At 34.1% G+C, this 15,989-nt stretch overlaps 1 protein-coding gene across 1 annotated transcript; it reads left to right on the plus strand.

Annotated features, from left to right (window-relative positions):
• Nucleotides 1–1,609: 1,609 nt before the first annotated feature.
• LOC127830993 (uncharacterized) lies at nt 1,610–6,683 on the plus strand. The gene is made up of 3 exons (XM_052355961.1): nt 1,610–2,183; nt 2,852–3,852; nt 4,346–6,683. The coding sequence occupies exons 1-3, from the start codon at nt 1,849–1,851 to the stop codon at nt 4,702–4,704; spliced, it is 1,695 nt and encodes a 564-aa protein (XP_052211921.1). The 5' UTR covers nt 1,610–1,848; the 3' UTR covers nt 4,705–6,683.
• Nucleotides 6,684–15,989: the final 9,306 nt, after the last annotated feature.

Here is a 15,989-nt window from a genome sequence, read left to right on the forward strand (position 1 = left end):
CCTAGTTCCTTAAGTCTGACAGATTAATTCACTGGCTTCTATTAAAGAACCACTGAAAGTTTTATTAACCTTTTGCATTCCTACAAAAAATCCAAACAAACAAAATTCACATGAATTTAAAATTAAATTAAAATTAAAAGATGAAAACATGGCACTCGTCCAAATGGAACATTACTGCAAGGTCAGCAGCCCATCAATATTAACCCTTTGAATGCTGTGAAATTTGTTTTCTGCTAAAATGTCGTCTGCTGAATTTCTAAAATTAGCATTTTCTTCATTTTTTTTCAAAGAATACTATCAGAATAGCATACAGTTCGGATCCTGATGAGACGCCACGTTCTATGGCGTCTCACCTGGATCCAAACTGTTTGCAAAGGCCTTCAAAATTCGGTTCCCGCACTGAAAGGGTTAACACTCAGATATCTGAAAATGCATAGTTGTACGTTTTTGTTTCTGTTAAGTAATACAAGACTCACCAAACAGTATCAACTGTATGTGAAAATAATGCTTTCCTTTTAAGATGTATGTAATTAACTGAACTTTTTGTCCTCATCATCCTTGTATTGCAATGCATTTATACATTTTATCCGATTTTTATTGATTTTGTGTTATGCACACCATAAACAACAAAATGTATTGTTTTAACTTTTCTTGAAAATAAAGACAAACTTCTTTCACAAGTAATGCTAATTGTTGATGTATAGTGTTACTTAATTGATTTTTTTTTTCAGATTTAAAAATAGCACCTGTTGTATTTGAAATTGAATTAAACTTTATTGTTAATATTTTAACAGTCACCATATGTCAGTTTAGAAACTGACAACATCTTAATTGGCATTTTAATTAGACTAGTATTGTTTTATTCAAAGAAGCCCATTCATCACGGTTTCTCACCTGCTGTCAACACCCCCTTTAGGGAACACTCAGGTCTTTATGACAATTTAATTATATCTAATTGCATCCTTTGTGATTTGATTAGTAATTAAGATTTCTCAAGATGTCTGTCAGTATGACACCTCACTAAGAAAATGTGTATAAAAGTGAATAATATTGAACATGAGAGACACATTGCATTTAGCTTTACTTATTTAATCTTGACTTCATGATTTATGCGTGATAAATATAAACTTCATAAAATATTATAAGACTTAGACTGTGTGTCAGTACTGTGAATTCTAAGGACTAATGTTGTTGTGCTATTAACTGAGGACTTTGTTAAAATAAACACTACAATAATCAACACTTGTGTGTGTGTGTCGACTCAAGCAAGGTAATCTCTTCATTAAATGATTGTGTACCAAATTATTTCATTGTTGATTTCCCAATGTACACACTATCTTAGTCCCTTAAATTGGTCTTATGACAAGTAAACCCATTTATGCCGAATGGACTCTCCCATCCTTCTAAATTGGATCAATTTATTTCCAAAATTAGGGATGTCTAGTATATTTATTTCTATATTTCGAATATTTCTTACAGAAATTCTTTAAACAAACAGCGTAGACCCACATGAGACGCCGTCTCATGCGGTGTCTCATTTGGGTCTACGCTGTTTGCCAAGGCTTTTTTCTAGACGCTAGGCATAAATGGGTTAAAGTAGTTAGACTAATAAATGCGCCCTGTTTATATCCATGATATCAAGTTAACCTGGTTGCTGTAGTGACAGAACACATTTCTGTATTTCCTCTTTGTATGCAGTTGACGCAGTTCTGCTGGACATTATTTGTTGATAGTTTTTAGACAATAGCCTAAGCTTTACTTGTTTTGTTTGTTGAATAATAAATTAGCAAAGATGCCTTATTATTTCAGTTAAAACAAAGATTGAAAGATCAATCTGTGGTCAATAAAATGGCGACCTTTTCCCAATATTCCGTTGAAAAGGGATCTGACACAGTCCAAGACTTCTTGTGTTCGACCTGCAAAGATGAGGAACTGGAGGAAGGTGCTGATTATTACTGTGGATCCTGCGTTAAGTTTTACTGTAAAAAATGTATTCACTTGCACAGTCAGTTGTTTAAGAAACATTCCCCTCATGGAAGGGGAGATATGAAGAAATGGCCAGTTGCCAAGGAGGCGGAAGATTTTCTTCTTAGATGTGATGTTCATAAGGAGGAACACCTGAAAATGTTTTGTAAAGGCCATAGCCAGCTGTGCTGCTGTAATTGTTCTTTTCTTAATCACAGGTATGTTGATCATGTAAATATATGAGGTTTAACCCATTTATTCCTAGCGTCTAGAAAAAAGGCTTAGGTAAACAGAGTAGACCCAGATGAGACACCGCATAATGCTGCATCTAATCAGGGTCTATGCTATTTGCGTAAAGAAATTTCTGTGAGAAATATTCTAAAAATAGAAATAAATATACCAGACAGCTCTAATTTTGGAAAAAAATTGATCCAATTTATAAGGATGGGAGAATGGGTTAAGCCTGATTGGAGGTTAATTATGCCAGTAAGATGATCCTGCATTAATGTCTGTGAAATTATAAAGTTATATCTTAATGTCTATTGCATACTTATCAAACAAAGAGATCACAATATACATGTATGTAATACTATTTATTATATATTATGAGCCTTATGCTGCAATGTAAGGTTCCATTATCAAGATACATATACTGGTAGATAACCTTACTATCAAGATACATATACTGGTAGATAACCTTACTATCATAATCAAGATACTGCATATACTGGTAGATAACCTTACTATCAAGATACATATACTGGTAGATAACCTTACTATCAAGATATTGATCTGATTCACATGGATCAAGCTGTAAACAAATAGGTACTATTGCACCATTTATGAATTATTTGTTTTAATAAAAACAAAATCTGTTCTCTTACAGACAATGCAAAGAAGTGTTGCTTTTATCAGACATGGTAAAAAAGACCTCCACGGACCTCAAACAACAATCTGTTACTATCGAAACTACTCTGGCAGAACTAAAGAATATACAAGACAACCAGGAGGCAAGCATTCAATCTGTTCAAAGTTCATACGATGAGCAGTTACACAAGATACAGGAAACTCGCAGAGAAATAAATGCAGCCTTAGAAAGGTTAGAAAAAGAGACACTAAAGGAAATGAAACATACTCTGACAAAACTGCAAGTCTCTCTCACAAGTGATGTTGACAAATACACCACACTTAGAGAGGAGTTAAAACAACTTCGAGATGCCATGCACAACATAGGTGGTAAAAGCAAGCAGGAATTATCATTCATAGCAAGCATCAAATGCCAGGACAAAATACAGCAGTATGAAACCCTTCAAAAGAAAAACCTTGAACAAGTAAACTCTTCAATAACATTCCAGCCTAATGGTGAAATTGTGCAATACCTGTCCAACCTAACAGGTCTTGGGAGGATTGAACACAATACATTGACTGTGCAGAGAAAGCCAGACCCAATAATAAAGCTGAAAGGGAAGATTATAAAGTATGATGTGAGAATACTGAGTGATGAACAAAAATGCAATATCTCAGCCATCTGTGTTCTCCCAGACAGACAGGTCCTGGTTGTAGATAGCACGAATAATAAAGTCAAGCTGCTGAACCGGAAGTACCGGGTGGTGAATCACTGGGATGAGGCTGCAGATGACATGTGTCAGATAGCACCCAGTGAGGTGGCAGTGACTATGAATAAAATGGTCAAGTTCATCACAGTCATTAACAACCAGCTGGTGAAAGGCAGGGAGCTTCAGTTAGACCATAAATGTTTGGGTATTGCCCATCACCAAGGAGACCTGTTTGTCACCTCTGGTTTTGCACTCTACAAGTACACCCTGAGTGGTCAACTGGTCAGCCAACTATACATGGATAAATCAGATACCATGACATTCAATACAGGTGAGAATTATGTTGGGTATATCTTTATGAATAAAAAAATTGTAATATGACAAGACAGTAACTTACGGCAGCTATGAGCCAGATGTCTTTAATTGGATGATTCAAATATATGTATTTAAAGATTAAATAGTGTCGTCAATCTAAACTAAGGTTGTAGTTCTTATCAGTATTTGAATAATTATAATTTGTAAGGTCAATTTGTTACTATTTATAGTGACAATATGTAGTTAAGAATATAATAAAAAAATCAATACATTATATACAATAATTGGTCTATAAAGAAAAGAATGAAAAAAAATCTTATTTTAAGTTTAAGCTGTTGAAAAAAAACTAGACAGGAACATTTCAATCTTGGTTCTTTTTTAACATTATTTTTCTTTAGTTTAATTTACAAACACAACTGCAATAATAATTTTGTAAAAATACATACATACAGTATGGTCTTGTATAATTTTCACTCATAATTATTCAAATCATGTTTTCTGTTTTGCAGTGGAAAGGTGTGCAGTGAGCCTGACCGGCGATAAGTTGTACATTAGCAATACCGACCAGCACACGGTCCTCACCCTGGCCAGGGATGGAACAGTCCTTTCAGTCTTCAAAGTCCCTGAACTACTAACTCCATATGGCATTCATGTGACACCTGCAGGCCAGGTGCTGGTATGTGCATGTGGCGGCTATTCTGCTTCTAGCATCATACAAATGGACAGTAAGGGCGGTAAGGAGCTGGCCACTCTGGCTACAAGGAGGGATTGGGTTGAGGGCGCAGACTCAGTCTGCTACAACAGCAACACTGCTTCCATTATTGTGGGGCAGTTTGAAAACAACAGTATCCTGGTGTTCAAAGTGTAGTTTGTTAGTTTTGTTAATGTAGTTTAAGATGTGTTTCTTAATTAATATGTATTGCATGTTAATATTTCACTTTTGTTCTGAAAACTCAATAAATTTATGCATTACCCTTTCCCACTCAGAAGCAAAGTGAAAATGTTTTAGTGCACACAGCATAAAACCAGAACAGCCTGCAAGTAACTGACAGTCTGTTCAGGTTTTATGCTGTTTCCTGCTCATCAGTATCTAAGGATTGGAAATGAAGCCTAAAAAAAACTTGAATTTAGTAAGAAAGGTCTAAAATTAAATATAACTTTCTGAGGGACTACAAATGCTTGAAAATATGTATCTATGTGGTAAAGGGTTAATTGGCACTTGATTTGTAAACTAAGCGACTAGATGATACATCAACTTTCACTCGTGTGTTTATAAAGAGTTTTATTTTCATGTGTACATTTAAATGAATTTTTTTTGTGTGTGCTGATAATTGAAGGTCTGAATGTAAAAAATCATTAAGCAGAAGACAAATGTGAAATCTTCATCCTGTTTTGATGGTTGGGGTTTGTTTATTTTATTTCCTATTCTAAGCTGACAACATTTTAAACCCAGACATGTTGAAAATGTAACATGTCCAACTTCAAAGACTGAAATAAATGCAGTTTTTTTAGAATACATAATCAACCTTTGTCAGTTTAATCTTCCTGCATTCTGAAAAAAATGTTCAACTGCAATTAGTTTAATGAAGCCAAGTGTTCAAAAATGACTTAAATTTGAGTCTTCTGAGAAAACTGGGCATAATGCATGAGCCTTTAGTGTTGTCCCAGATTAGCCCGTGCAATCTGGGATGACACTTTACGCAGATGCATTTTGCCCAGTTTTATCAGAACACGACTCATTTTGGCACACTCATTAAAACAGAATACTTCATTTTCTCAAACAACGAAGTAACTGATTATCACAACCATGTAACAATGTATAACATATTGGAACAAAATTTAAAGGGACTGTCAACCGCGATTGACGAAAAAGAAAAGTTTTTAAAATACTGTATTTTTTTACAATTATTAGTTTATATTGATTAAAATATCACGATTATTATTATTAATTGAAAAAAGTTCTTATTTTCAGTATATTCAGTAATAAAATTTCACTATAAATAACGCAAGCAGATCATTTTATATATAAAATTCACTACGAATACACAATTTGCATTCCTGGGTTAACCACATGTCGATGATGATCAATCTACTTGCGTTATTTATAGTTAACTGGTAGTTACCTGGTAGTAATACCCAGTAAAATTTATTACAGAATATACTGAAAATATGAAAACTTAACAACTTTTTTCAAGTAATGTAATATACCAGTCGTGATATTTTAATCAATATAAACTAATGATTGTAAAAAACACGGTATTTTAGAACTTTTCTTTTTCGTCAATCGTGGTTGACAGTCCCTTTAATGTGATTTTTATGCCCCCTTCGAAGAAGAGGGGGTATATTGCTTTGCTCATGTCGGTCTGTCTGTCGGTCGGTCTGTCCACCAGGTGGTTTCCGGATGATAACTCAAGAACGCTTGGGCCTAGGATCATGACACTTCATAGGTACGTTGATCATGACTTGCAGATGACCCCTATTGATTTTGAGGTCACTAGGTCAAAGGTCAAGGTCACTGTGACCCAAAATAGTAAAATGGTTTTTGGATGATAACTTGAGAACGCATACGCGGCCAACAGGCCGAACTCTGAACAATATAAATGAAGCAACTTTTCTGTAATCCTAAATCTATAATTATCAGTCCAATGAAACATCATCATTTGAGTAAAATAAAGTGGATCAGTAAAAATATTATCAGAATATGAGATTTTTTTGTACAGTTTGTGTATTAAATATTGTGTTAATGTTTAATTTTGTTGATTAATATAAATATAAGCAGGACAGGAGAAACAAATGCAATAAGTTTAAATTTCATGTTTAATAAATAGAGGATATTTGTTCATGTCAGTGTGAGATCATTTGTTATTTTTTAGCATAGTTGCGTTTTTTTTTTAAACATCTAACAAATTACCACACCCCACATTATACTCCCCTCTCCCCCCCCCGCCCTACCCCACCCCCCCCCCAAATTTTTTTTTTCCTTTTTTTATTTTCGAAAGATCGTCTAATAAATTATTGAATATGAACAATTTCCCCATGATGGCTTACGTTATACTGTCAAGCACTCGAATAGTTGAGCGCACTGTCCTCTGACAGCTCTTGTTAGGTCACAAGGTCATAAGGTCAAGGTGACTCGAAATATTAAAATGGTTTCCGGATGATAACTCAAGAATGCTTACGCCTAGGATCATGAAATTTCATAGGTACATTGATCATGACTGGCAGATGACCCCTATTGATTTTCAGGTCACTAGGTCAAGGTCACAGTGTCTCCAGATAGTAAAATGGTTTCTGGATGATAACTCAAGAATGCTTATGCCTATGATCATAAACTTCATAGGTACATTGATTATGACTAGCAGATGACCCCTATGCATTTTCAGGTCACTAGGTCAAAGGTCACAGTGACTCGAAACAGTAAAATGGTTTTCTGATGATAACTCAAGAATAATTAGGCCTAGGATCATGAAAATTCATAAGTACATTGATCATAACTGGACCCCTATTGATTTTCAGGTCACTAGGTCAAAGGTCAAGGTCACAGTGACAAAAAATGTATTCACACAATGGCTGCCACTACAACTGACAGCCCATATGGGGGGAATGCATGTTTTACAAACAGCCCTTGTTTACTTTTATAATACTAAAGGTATTTCTTACTGTAGTTGTCACCACTGTCATTATGATATATATTACTAGTGCATAAATAATAGTTATATAAAGTGTTTATCCTATCTTGCATGTGTCTAGCTCATAACTTTGTCATCAACAATTGGATTAATCTAATCTTATCTAAATAGTGCCAGAAATGCTAATCATATCAATGTGTCTCACACAAGAAGCATGTTCCTGTTTTGAAATAAATGCTTACATTAATTAATGACACTATAAGTTTTTGCATGAAAACCTAAAAGAATCTCTTTGTCCTGTTAATAAGTTTATTGTGGATGAAAGGATTTCAAAATGCATCAGGATAAACTAATTTCTAGACTGCCTTTCATGTGTATCATATATGCCGGGGCTTTTTTCTTACTGGCAAATTTGTGCAAGTGTCTTGAATGTAATTGTATTGCACACTTTTAAAATTGTTTAAAGGCATGAAAAAAACACTAATGAAGATTAGAAAAATATATTGTTTTGATATTAATATTGAACAATAAAAGTTACTACTGTTTCAAACCTGTACTTGTAGTAAATGTTTACCTCTCTCTGCAACAGAAACTTGTCATGACGGCCCATATCTGTGACAGACCTTGTGATTAAAGCCCAATATATCATATAACAAACCAAAAGAGCAAATAAAACAAGAGGGTAAAAGATTGCTTACCTGAGACCTGAAGGAACTGAGCTATTTTGAGCATCTGATGGAATGTTTTCCTTACCATTTTAGAGTACTGCTGAGATATTATTAAAATTAATGTTCAAATATTTGGGACAAATGAAACGTCTTGACTTTTCTCAAGAATTTCACTCAAGCCATACACTTTTTCCCCCTGCCTTCTAGTGGCTATGTTTTTGAATGGTTAGGAACCATTTCCCTGCCTTCTAGTGGCTATGTTTTTGAATGGTTAGGAACCATTTTGCTTCTCTGATGATACGGTCCAACTTAGCGGTTCCCTGCCTTCTAGTGGCTATGTTTTTGAATGGTTAGGAACCATTTTGCTTCTCTGCTGATACGGTCCACCTTAGCGGTTTCCTGGCGATAGCGGTCTGTGGTGATGCCCCCAGACGAAAACCAGTCTTTATGACACCAAGACACTGGTACTTAAATACACCATAGATGTCTTGAACCTTTTGAATTGTTTCCCTCTGCATCAAAAGAATTTCTGCATCTTAGCAAGCACCATAATAACTCTTTGCAGCCAACGTTGTTTATCTTGACAATATGAAGGCAACGTTTGAATCTGTAGTGTTAGAAACCTGGATCCCCAGGTCATGTCTTTAACAAGTTGTGTCCGTGAGCACCCAACTGTCACAGTATTCTTTATTCCGAGTCGACGATTTGCTCAAGTAGTCGATCCAACCACATTTGCAGGAGATCTGACTGATATGTGTGCATTTCAAAGTTTATGAGGTCCTTCCAAGTCTGAGGCTGCATTTTGTGAGGACCCGGAGTGTGTCCCTGCACTCCTTCCTAATTACACATTTACTCACAATACTTTGAACAAATTTTAAATTAAAGCTGCAATTTTCAGCTTTTACTTAAACAAATATTTTAAATGTTAGTGTGGTATTGTGTTGAGGGAGAAAGCCTTAGTACCCAGAAGAAACCCAACTGTCGGGTATACTATCGTGCCCACCAACCAAACTTGCATGCTGTGGTGAACAGGGGTAAAACTCTAGGGGCCAAGGCGAGAGAAGAGCGTGTACCAGCCTATGCATTTACCAGACAGCAAACTGACAGAAAATTGATTTCCAAGCCTTTCTATACAGGGGAATTTAGCGCCACCTAGCCAGTGAAACTAAGAGAATGACTTGGAGACTTATAACGATGTCACAGATTGCCCTTCACATGTGAAGAAGACTACTGATCAAATAGTTCTCATCCACTACTGATTACATATTTCTCATCCACTGTCACAGAAATAAGCGGAAATTCATTAGAACAATTTTATAAAACATATTCCCTAAATATTAAATGCTCCAAAAATGCTTAATAAATAAAGAATTTAACCTTTCATTGTGAATTACAAGTCACATTTCCGTATTGTTTTTTAGCGGGTGTAGAACTAGGGGGGGGGGGGGTAATTAAAATGCAATAGTTATAGAAACATAAGGCTTGTAATTTGACACCAAAACCTTTGCCACATATGCTTCATTTGTGAATAACAGTGAGTTTTATTTTGTGTGAAGATATATTGTTTGACATAGGTGAATTTATTCTTTAACTATTATTAATTATTATTTGCTAATAATAATGCAGTAAACAATTTTTTGTCAAATTATCAATCTAAAAAAAACACTAAAACAATACTCATTCCTACATCTAGCTGGAAGCCAGAAACTTGCACAACCTCTGACCAAAGATTTGACTAGTTACTTGTGAAGCTTAAACCAAATTTTAAAATTGGCCATTGAATATGACATTTTTCATTATTGATGTCAATTTTATTTATGTATTGTAATTAGTTTACCCGATTGTAGAAAGGTTTTTCTTCAAAACTTTATCCATCATACTGATCGATGTCTTATCATGTCCCTTATATGTCTTGTACTTTTTTCTCATTCTTTACAATAGCTAAGGAACTTGTGAATCACATTTGAGGAAACTTTACATGAAATAACACTGTAAGATGGACCTATGCATTTTGTCAGGTGGTTATGCTCTAATTATTTTTTTTTCTAAATAATTTTAAATTTTGTTAAGAGAGTACTTCACACAAGGACAGCGCTATGGCCACAACTTAATGTAATTTTTTCCTTGAATCTGTAACAAAAATGTTAAAGAAAAAAAAGCCTCAATAAAGCATAAACAACATCATTTAGATTAATTTGATCATATATTTACTTAAATACAAAGAATTTAAACATATATAAACTCAAAAAACAAAGACAACTTCAAATGAAATACCTGCAACAGTCTTATAAAAACAAAAAACATGTAATACAAATATGTATTTAATTAACTATTGACACTGAACAATCAAAATAAAATGTAACACACCCGAATGTTTGGATGCCAATTTAATGAATATAGAGAAATGTGTTATACTATATCACATAATAAATAATTAAATAAAAAATCAATAAACGTTATGTGACTGAATTGATTACCGATATTATTGGGAATGACATGCTCAGATTATCCATAATTTAAGATGAAATATTAGTATTGTTATATTTCCAAAAGACAAAGTAGATAACAAACATCAAACTAGAGCTTGAAAAATACACCACGATGTTACATACACAACTATATTACACATATATTATTGAAGCAAGTTTTAATGATCATTTTATAGATATTCTAAACTGAACAAGAGATGTGTTTGTCAGAAACACAATGTTCCCTAATGCGCTGCTTTGATTTTTTTTTTACCTTTGACCTTGAAGGATGACCTTGACCTTTCACCTACTCAAAATGTTCAACTCCATGAGATACACATGCATGCCAAATATCAAGTTGCTATGTTCAATATTGCAAAAGTTATGACCAAGGTTAAAGTTTTGGGACACACACACACACATACAATGACAGACAGGCCAAAAACAATATACCCCCGATCTTTGGTTCCGGGGGCATAAAAATGTACAGAAGTTAAGTAAATCTTAACATATTATATATACGATATTAAATATTGCACATGCATACCTTCAAATCATAACAAAGTTTTAATCTTGCAAGTTAAAAGGCTTATAAGATCCGTTTGTTCACAAGTTTAACAAACCGATGGAAACCCATTGTGGTTCCAGTGTAGACCCACACTATGTCCAAGGGGAAGATCAGGGACATTGTTGTTTGCATTGTTTTTATAATATACTATCAGGTCATGCAAGAATCACAATCATTTTTGCGCAAATGCTTTTTTTCCTGTATATAAAAATGTCAATTTTTCTGATGAGCAATTAAAAAAGCATACATTATATAACTTAGTCTTATTCTGTCATTGTAAAATTCTTATGAATTGGAATCATTCTAATTTCATTGTTAAGAACAACAACTAAAATCATATTTAGTTGATTATTAGATAGTGATTAGGGATAAGGGAAATGTTTTAATAAACAAGGAAACAGCCATAACAAAATAATAAAACTGTTCAAATGATTGTGGAAACATAAATTATTCCAGAAAGTCCAAAAATGATGACCATTGTATATGTTAAACCAGGGAATGTAAAGAATTAATTTTCAGCAGAACTATTGACTGTGTAAACATTGTTTCTTGCTATGATGAATACATATAAAAAAGTCCTAAAATAATATTATACAACAAACAAAACAACCTTATCAAATATTTTAAGTAATTGTAATATAGTACATGACTGTATACAGGTATTTTTTCCAAGTAGTAAACCCACTATTGACATACTCTCATTTCTAAATGACAAAAAACCACTAGTTTACCTTCATTAAATTAAACATTAAGTTCACCAGTAAATACAGATAGAACACATTTAACTGGCATTCGTGGACTGCATTACCATGAGTTATACACATTGATTGTTTCCTATATTTGCATTCATTTTTATTTGTGGACATTTTGCATGAGTTACTCTCATTTCTCAATGACAAAAAACCACCACTGTTTATCTCCATCAAATTAAACATCAAGTTCACCAGTAAATACAGATAGAACACATTTAACTGGCATTTGTGGACTGCATTACAATGAGTTATACGCATTGATTGTTTCCTATATTTGCATTCATTTTAATTTGTGGACATTTTGCATGAGTTTAACAAGACCACAACAGTATACTTAGTGAGTAACGTGATATTCAATTAAAATTGCTTCCAGTGCTGTAACATGTATATTCATCATGATGATATTTAAATACATTGATGCATATGGGTCAGTTTCAGGCGAATAATTGTGATCAATATAAATCACACAATGGACATAATGTAAATCTGACAAAAAATGTATAAAGCTTCTTTGTTGAAATTTCATAGTACCTTTTGCACATAGACATTTTGCAAAATAGAACACCTGAACATGTATTCACCAACCCATTCTTAGATTTACAAATAAAGAATAGACTTGGCACCAAGAAAACATAATTGAGACTTAAAATATTTACAGTCTATATGTACTGCAAATACCAGTTTATATATATTTAAATGTTATAATTTTGATCGATGGAATTTTAGTGCTCACAGACACAACTTGTTAAAGACATGACCTGGGGATCCAGGTTTCTAACACTACAGATTCAAACGTTGCCTTCATATTGTCAAGATAAACATTCTGATGAAGTTTCATCAAGACTGAGTCATAAATTTGGCTTCTAGAGTGGTAACAAGTTTTGTGTTTAATATCATAAAAGTTGACCTAGTTTTTGGACGTACCTGACCAAGATTCAAACTTGGCCTAGATATTGTCAAGATAAACATTTTTACAAAGTTTGATCAAGGTTGAGGCGTAAATGTTGACCCTTGAGTGGTAAGAATTTTTTAATTATGGACAGACGGAAAAGTGCTTTGATTAATGCCTCCCATTCCGTAGGATAATAAAAATGTGGCCTCTGTGTGGAAACGATCTACAAATTGACGATGTGCGCCACACAGATGACAACTTTGGACGCCGGACATAGGGTGATAACAATAGCTCACCATCAGCCCTTCATGCTCCAGTGAGCTAAAACTATTTAAAACGTATTATTTAACTAAACATATAACAATTTAAAAAAATGAAGTACCTTAAACTTCAAACAAAATTTTACACCGGTAAAATGTAAAAAAGTGTAAAATAAAATGCAACTTTAAAATAAAAGCAGAAATGCTAGACTTGTGACTTGACACATCAAAAGCACAGACTTGGCACATCAAAAGCATGATAATATAAACAACACACATATTTAGATGAAACATAATTTGATTTAGAATTTGATATCAATCAATATGAATTCAACACATCTTACAACCTAAACCCTTAAACAAAAATACCCCACTAAATATTAAAAAATATCTGACAAGCTCAATATTTTTGGGAATTTTGTTAGGGTATGTTTGATGAAAGGAAACTTAAATAATACATTCTTTAAACAGACCACCATAAGTTGTCTCTTATTTTGAAAATAAAAGTATACAACTTAGAATATCTGTTGTGACTTTTCAGTTATGTTCTTATAAACATACAACTTATTTTGATATTAACACATTGCAAAACACATAAAATATCATTTCAACCAAATAATTTTATGTGGTAAGTAAATAAAAGAAAAGTATCAAATAAAAATGCTTAAGATGTCATACAAAAAATGCTTCTGATGAGAATTGTATGATGATAATATAACACAAACAAGAGCACCGCCTTGCGGGTGCAGACCGCTCATCTATTTTCTTTTTAAAGGTGAAGGGACTATTTTCAATCACAAAGGAGGGAGGGGTGGAGTGAAGAGGGGTGCATTGTGTGGGGGTGTGGACATTTATTACATTATGCTCCATAAATGCAAAAAAAATGCAAAAAAAAATTCGGGGGGTGGGGGTGGGGATTCTTGGGTGCGATGGTTGGAGGGTATTTCAAACATAAAATAATAAAAATAAATATTTGTGTTTTTTAACAGTTTCAAAAAAAATTGGGGGGGGGGGGGGGTGAGGTGGGGGGGGGGGTATAGTGTGAGGGTGTGGTGGTAATTTGTGAGATGATCTTAAAAAAAAAATAAAAAAAAAAATTAGGGGGGGGAGATTCTGGTGGGGGGTTGGGGGAGGGGGGGTGGGGGGGGGATTTTTGGGTGCGATGGTTGGACGGTATTTCAAACATAAAATAATCAAAATAAATAGTTTTGTTTTTTAACCGTAAAAAAAAAAAAATTGGGAAGGGGGTGGGGTGGGGGGGGGGTATAGTGTGAGAGTGTGGTGGTCATTTGTGAGATGATCTTAAAAAAAATAAATTAGGGGGGGATTCGGGGGGGGGGGGGGGGGGCAAGGGAGGGGGGGGCAAGGGGGGGGGCACGGGCGATGGTTTGGGTGGAGTCTATTGTGGTATGTCAGGTAAGAGTAGTTTTGTCAAAGTATCAATCAAATCTAATCATAAATAAAGAAGTTATGGCAATTTTAGCAAAATTTAATAATTTGACCTTGAGAGTCAAGGTCATTCAAAGGTCAAGGTAAAATTCAACTTGCCAGGTACAGTAACCTCATGATAGCATGAAAGTACATGTGTATTTGAAGTTTGAAAGCAATAGCCTTGATACTTAAGAAGTAAAGTGGATCGAAACACAAAAATTAACCATATATTCAAAGTTACTAAGTCAAAAAAGGGCCTTAATTCCGTAAAAATGGCAACCAGAGTTATGCAACTTGTCCTTTTACTGTCCCCTTATGATAGTTTGTGAGTGTTCCAAGTATGAAAGCAATATCTATGATACTTTAGGGGTAAAGTGGACCAAAACACAAAACTTAACCAAATATTCAATTTTCTAAGTATAAAGGAACCATAATTCTGTCCAAATGCCAGTCAGAGTTACATAACTTTGCCTGCACAGTCCCCTTATGATAGTTAATAAGTGTTGCAAGTATGAAAGCAATAGCTTTGTCGATACTGTAGGAATAAAGTGGACCTAAACACAAAACATAACCAAATTTTCAATTTTCTAAGTATAAAAAGGGCACATAATTCTGTCAAAATGCCAGTCAGAGTTATCTTACTTTGCCTGCCCAGTCCCCTCATCATAGTAAGTAAGTGTACCAAGTTTGAATGCAATAGCATTGATACTTTCTGAAAAAAGTGGACCTAAACGCAAAACTTAACCGGACGCTGACGCCAACGCCAAGGTGATGACAATGACAATTTGAAAATTGGTTAAGTTTTGTGTTTAGGTCTACTTTATTCCTACAGTATCAAAGCTATTGCTTTCATACTTGCAACACTTATTAACTATCATAAGGGGACTGTGCAGGCAAAGTTATGTAACTCTGACTGGCATTTGGACAGAATTATGGTTCCTTTATACTTAGAAAATTGAATATTTGGTTAAGTTTTGTGTTTTGGTCCACTTTACCCCTAAAGTATCATAGATATTGCTTTCATACTTGGAACACTCGCAAACTATCATAAGGGGACAGTAAAAGGACAAGTTGCATAACTCTGGTTGCCATTTTTACGGAATTATGGCCCTTTTTTGACTTAGTAACTTTGAATATATGGTTAAATTTTGTGTTTCGATCCACTTTACTTCTAAAGTATCAAGGCTATTGCTTTCAAACTTTAAATACTTTCATGCTATCATGAGGTTACTGTACCTGGCAAGTTGAATATTACCTTGACCTTTGAATGACCTTGACTCTCAAGGTCAAATTATAAAATTTGGCTAAAATTACCATAACTTCTTTATTTATGATCATATTTGATTGATACTTTGACAAAACAACTCTTACCTGACATACCACAATAGACTCCACCCAAACCATCCCCCACGCCCTCCCCCCCCCAATTTTTTTTTTTTTTTTTTTTTTTTTAAGATCATCTCACAAATGACCACCACACCCTCA

This window comes from Dreissena polymorpha, chromosome 5 (assembly GCF_020536995.1).
Source record: "Dreissena polymorpha isolate Duluth1 chromosome 5, UMN_Dpol_1.0, whole genome shotgun sequence".
Taxonomy (NCBI): Eukaryota; Metazoa; Mollusca; class Bivalvia; order Myida; family Dreissenidae; genus Dreissena; species Dreissena polymorpha.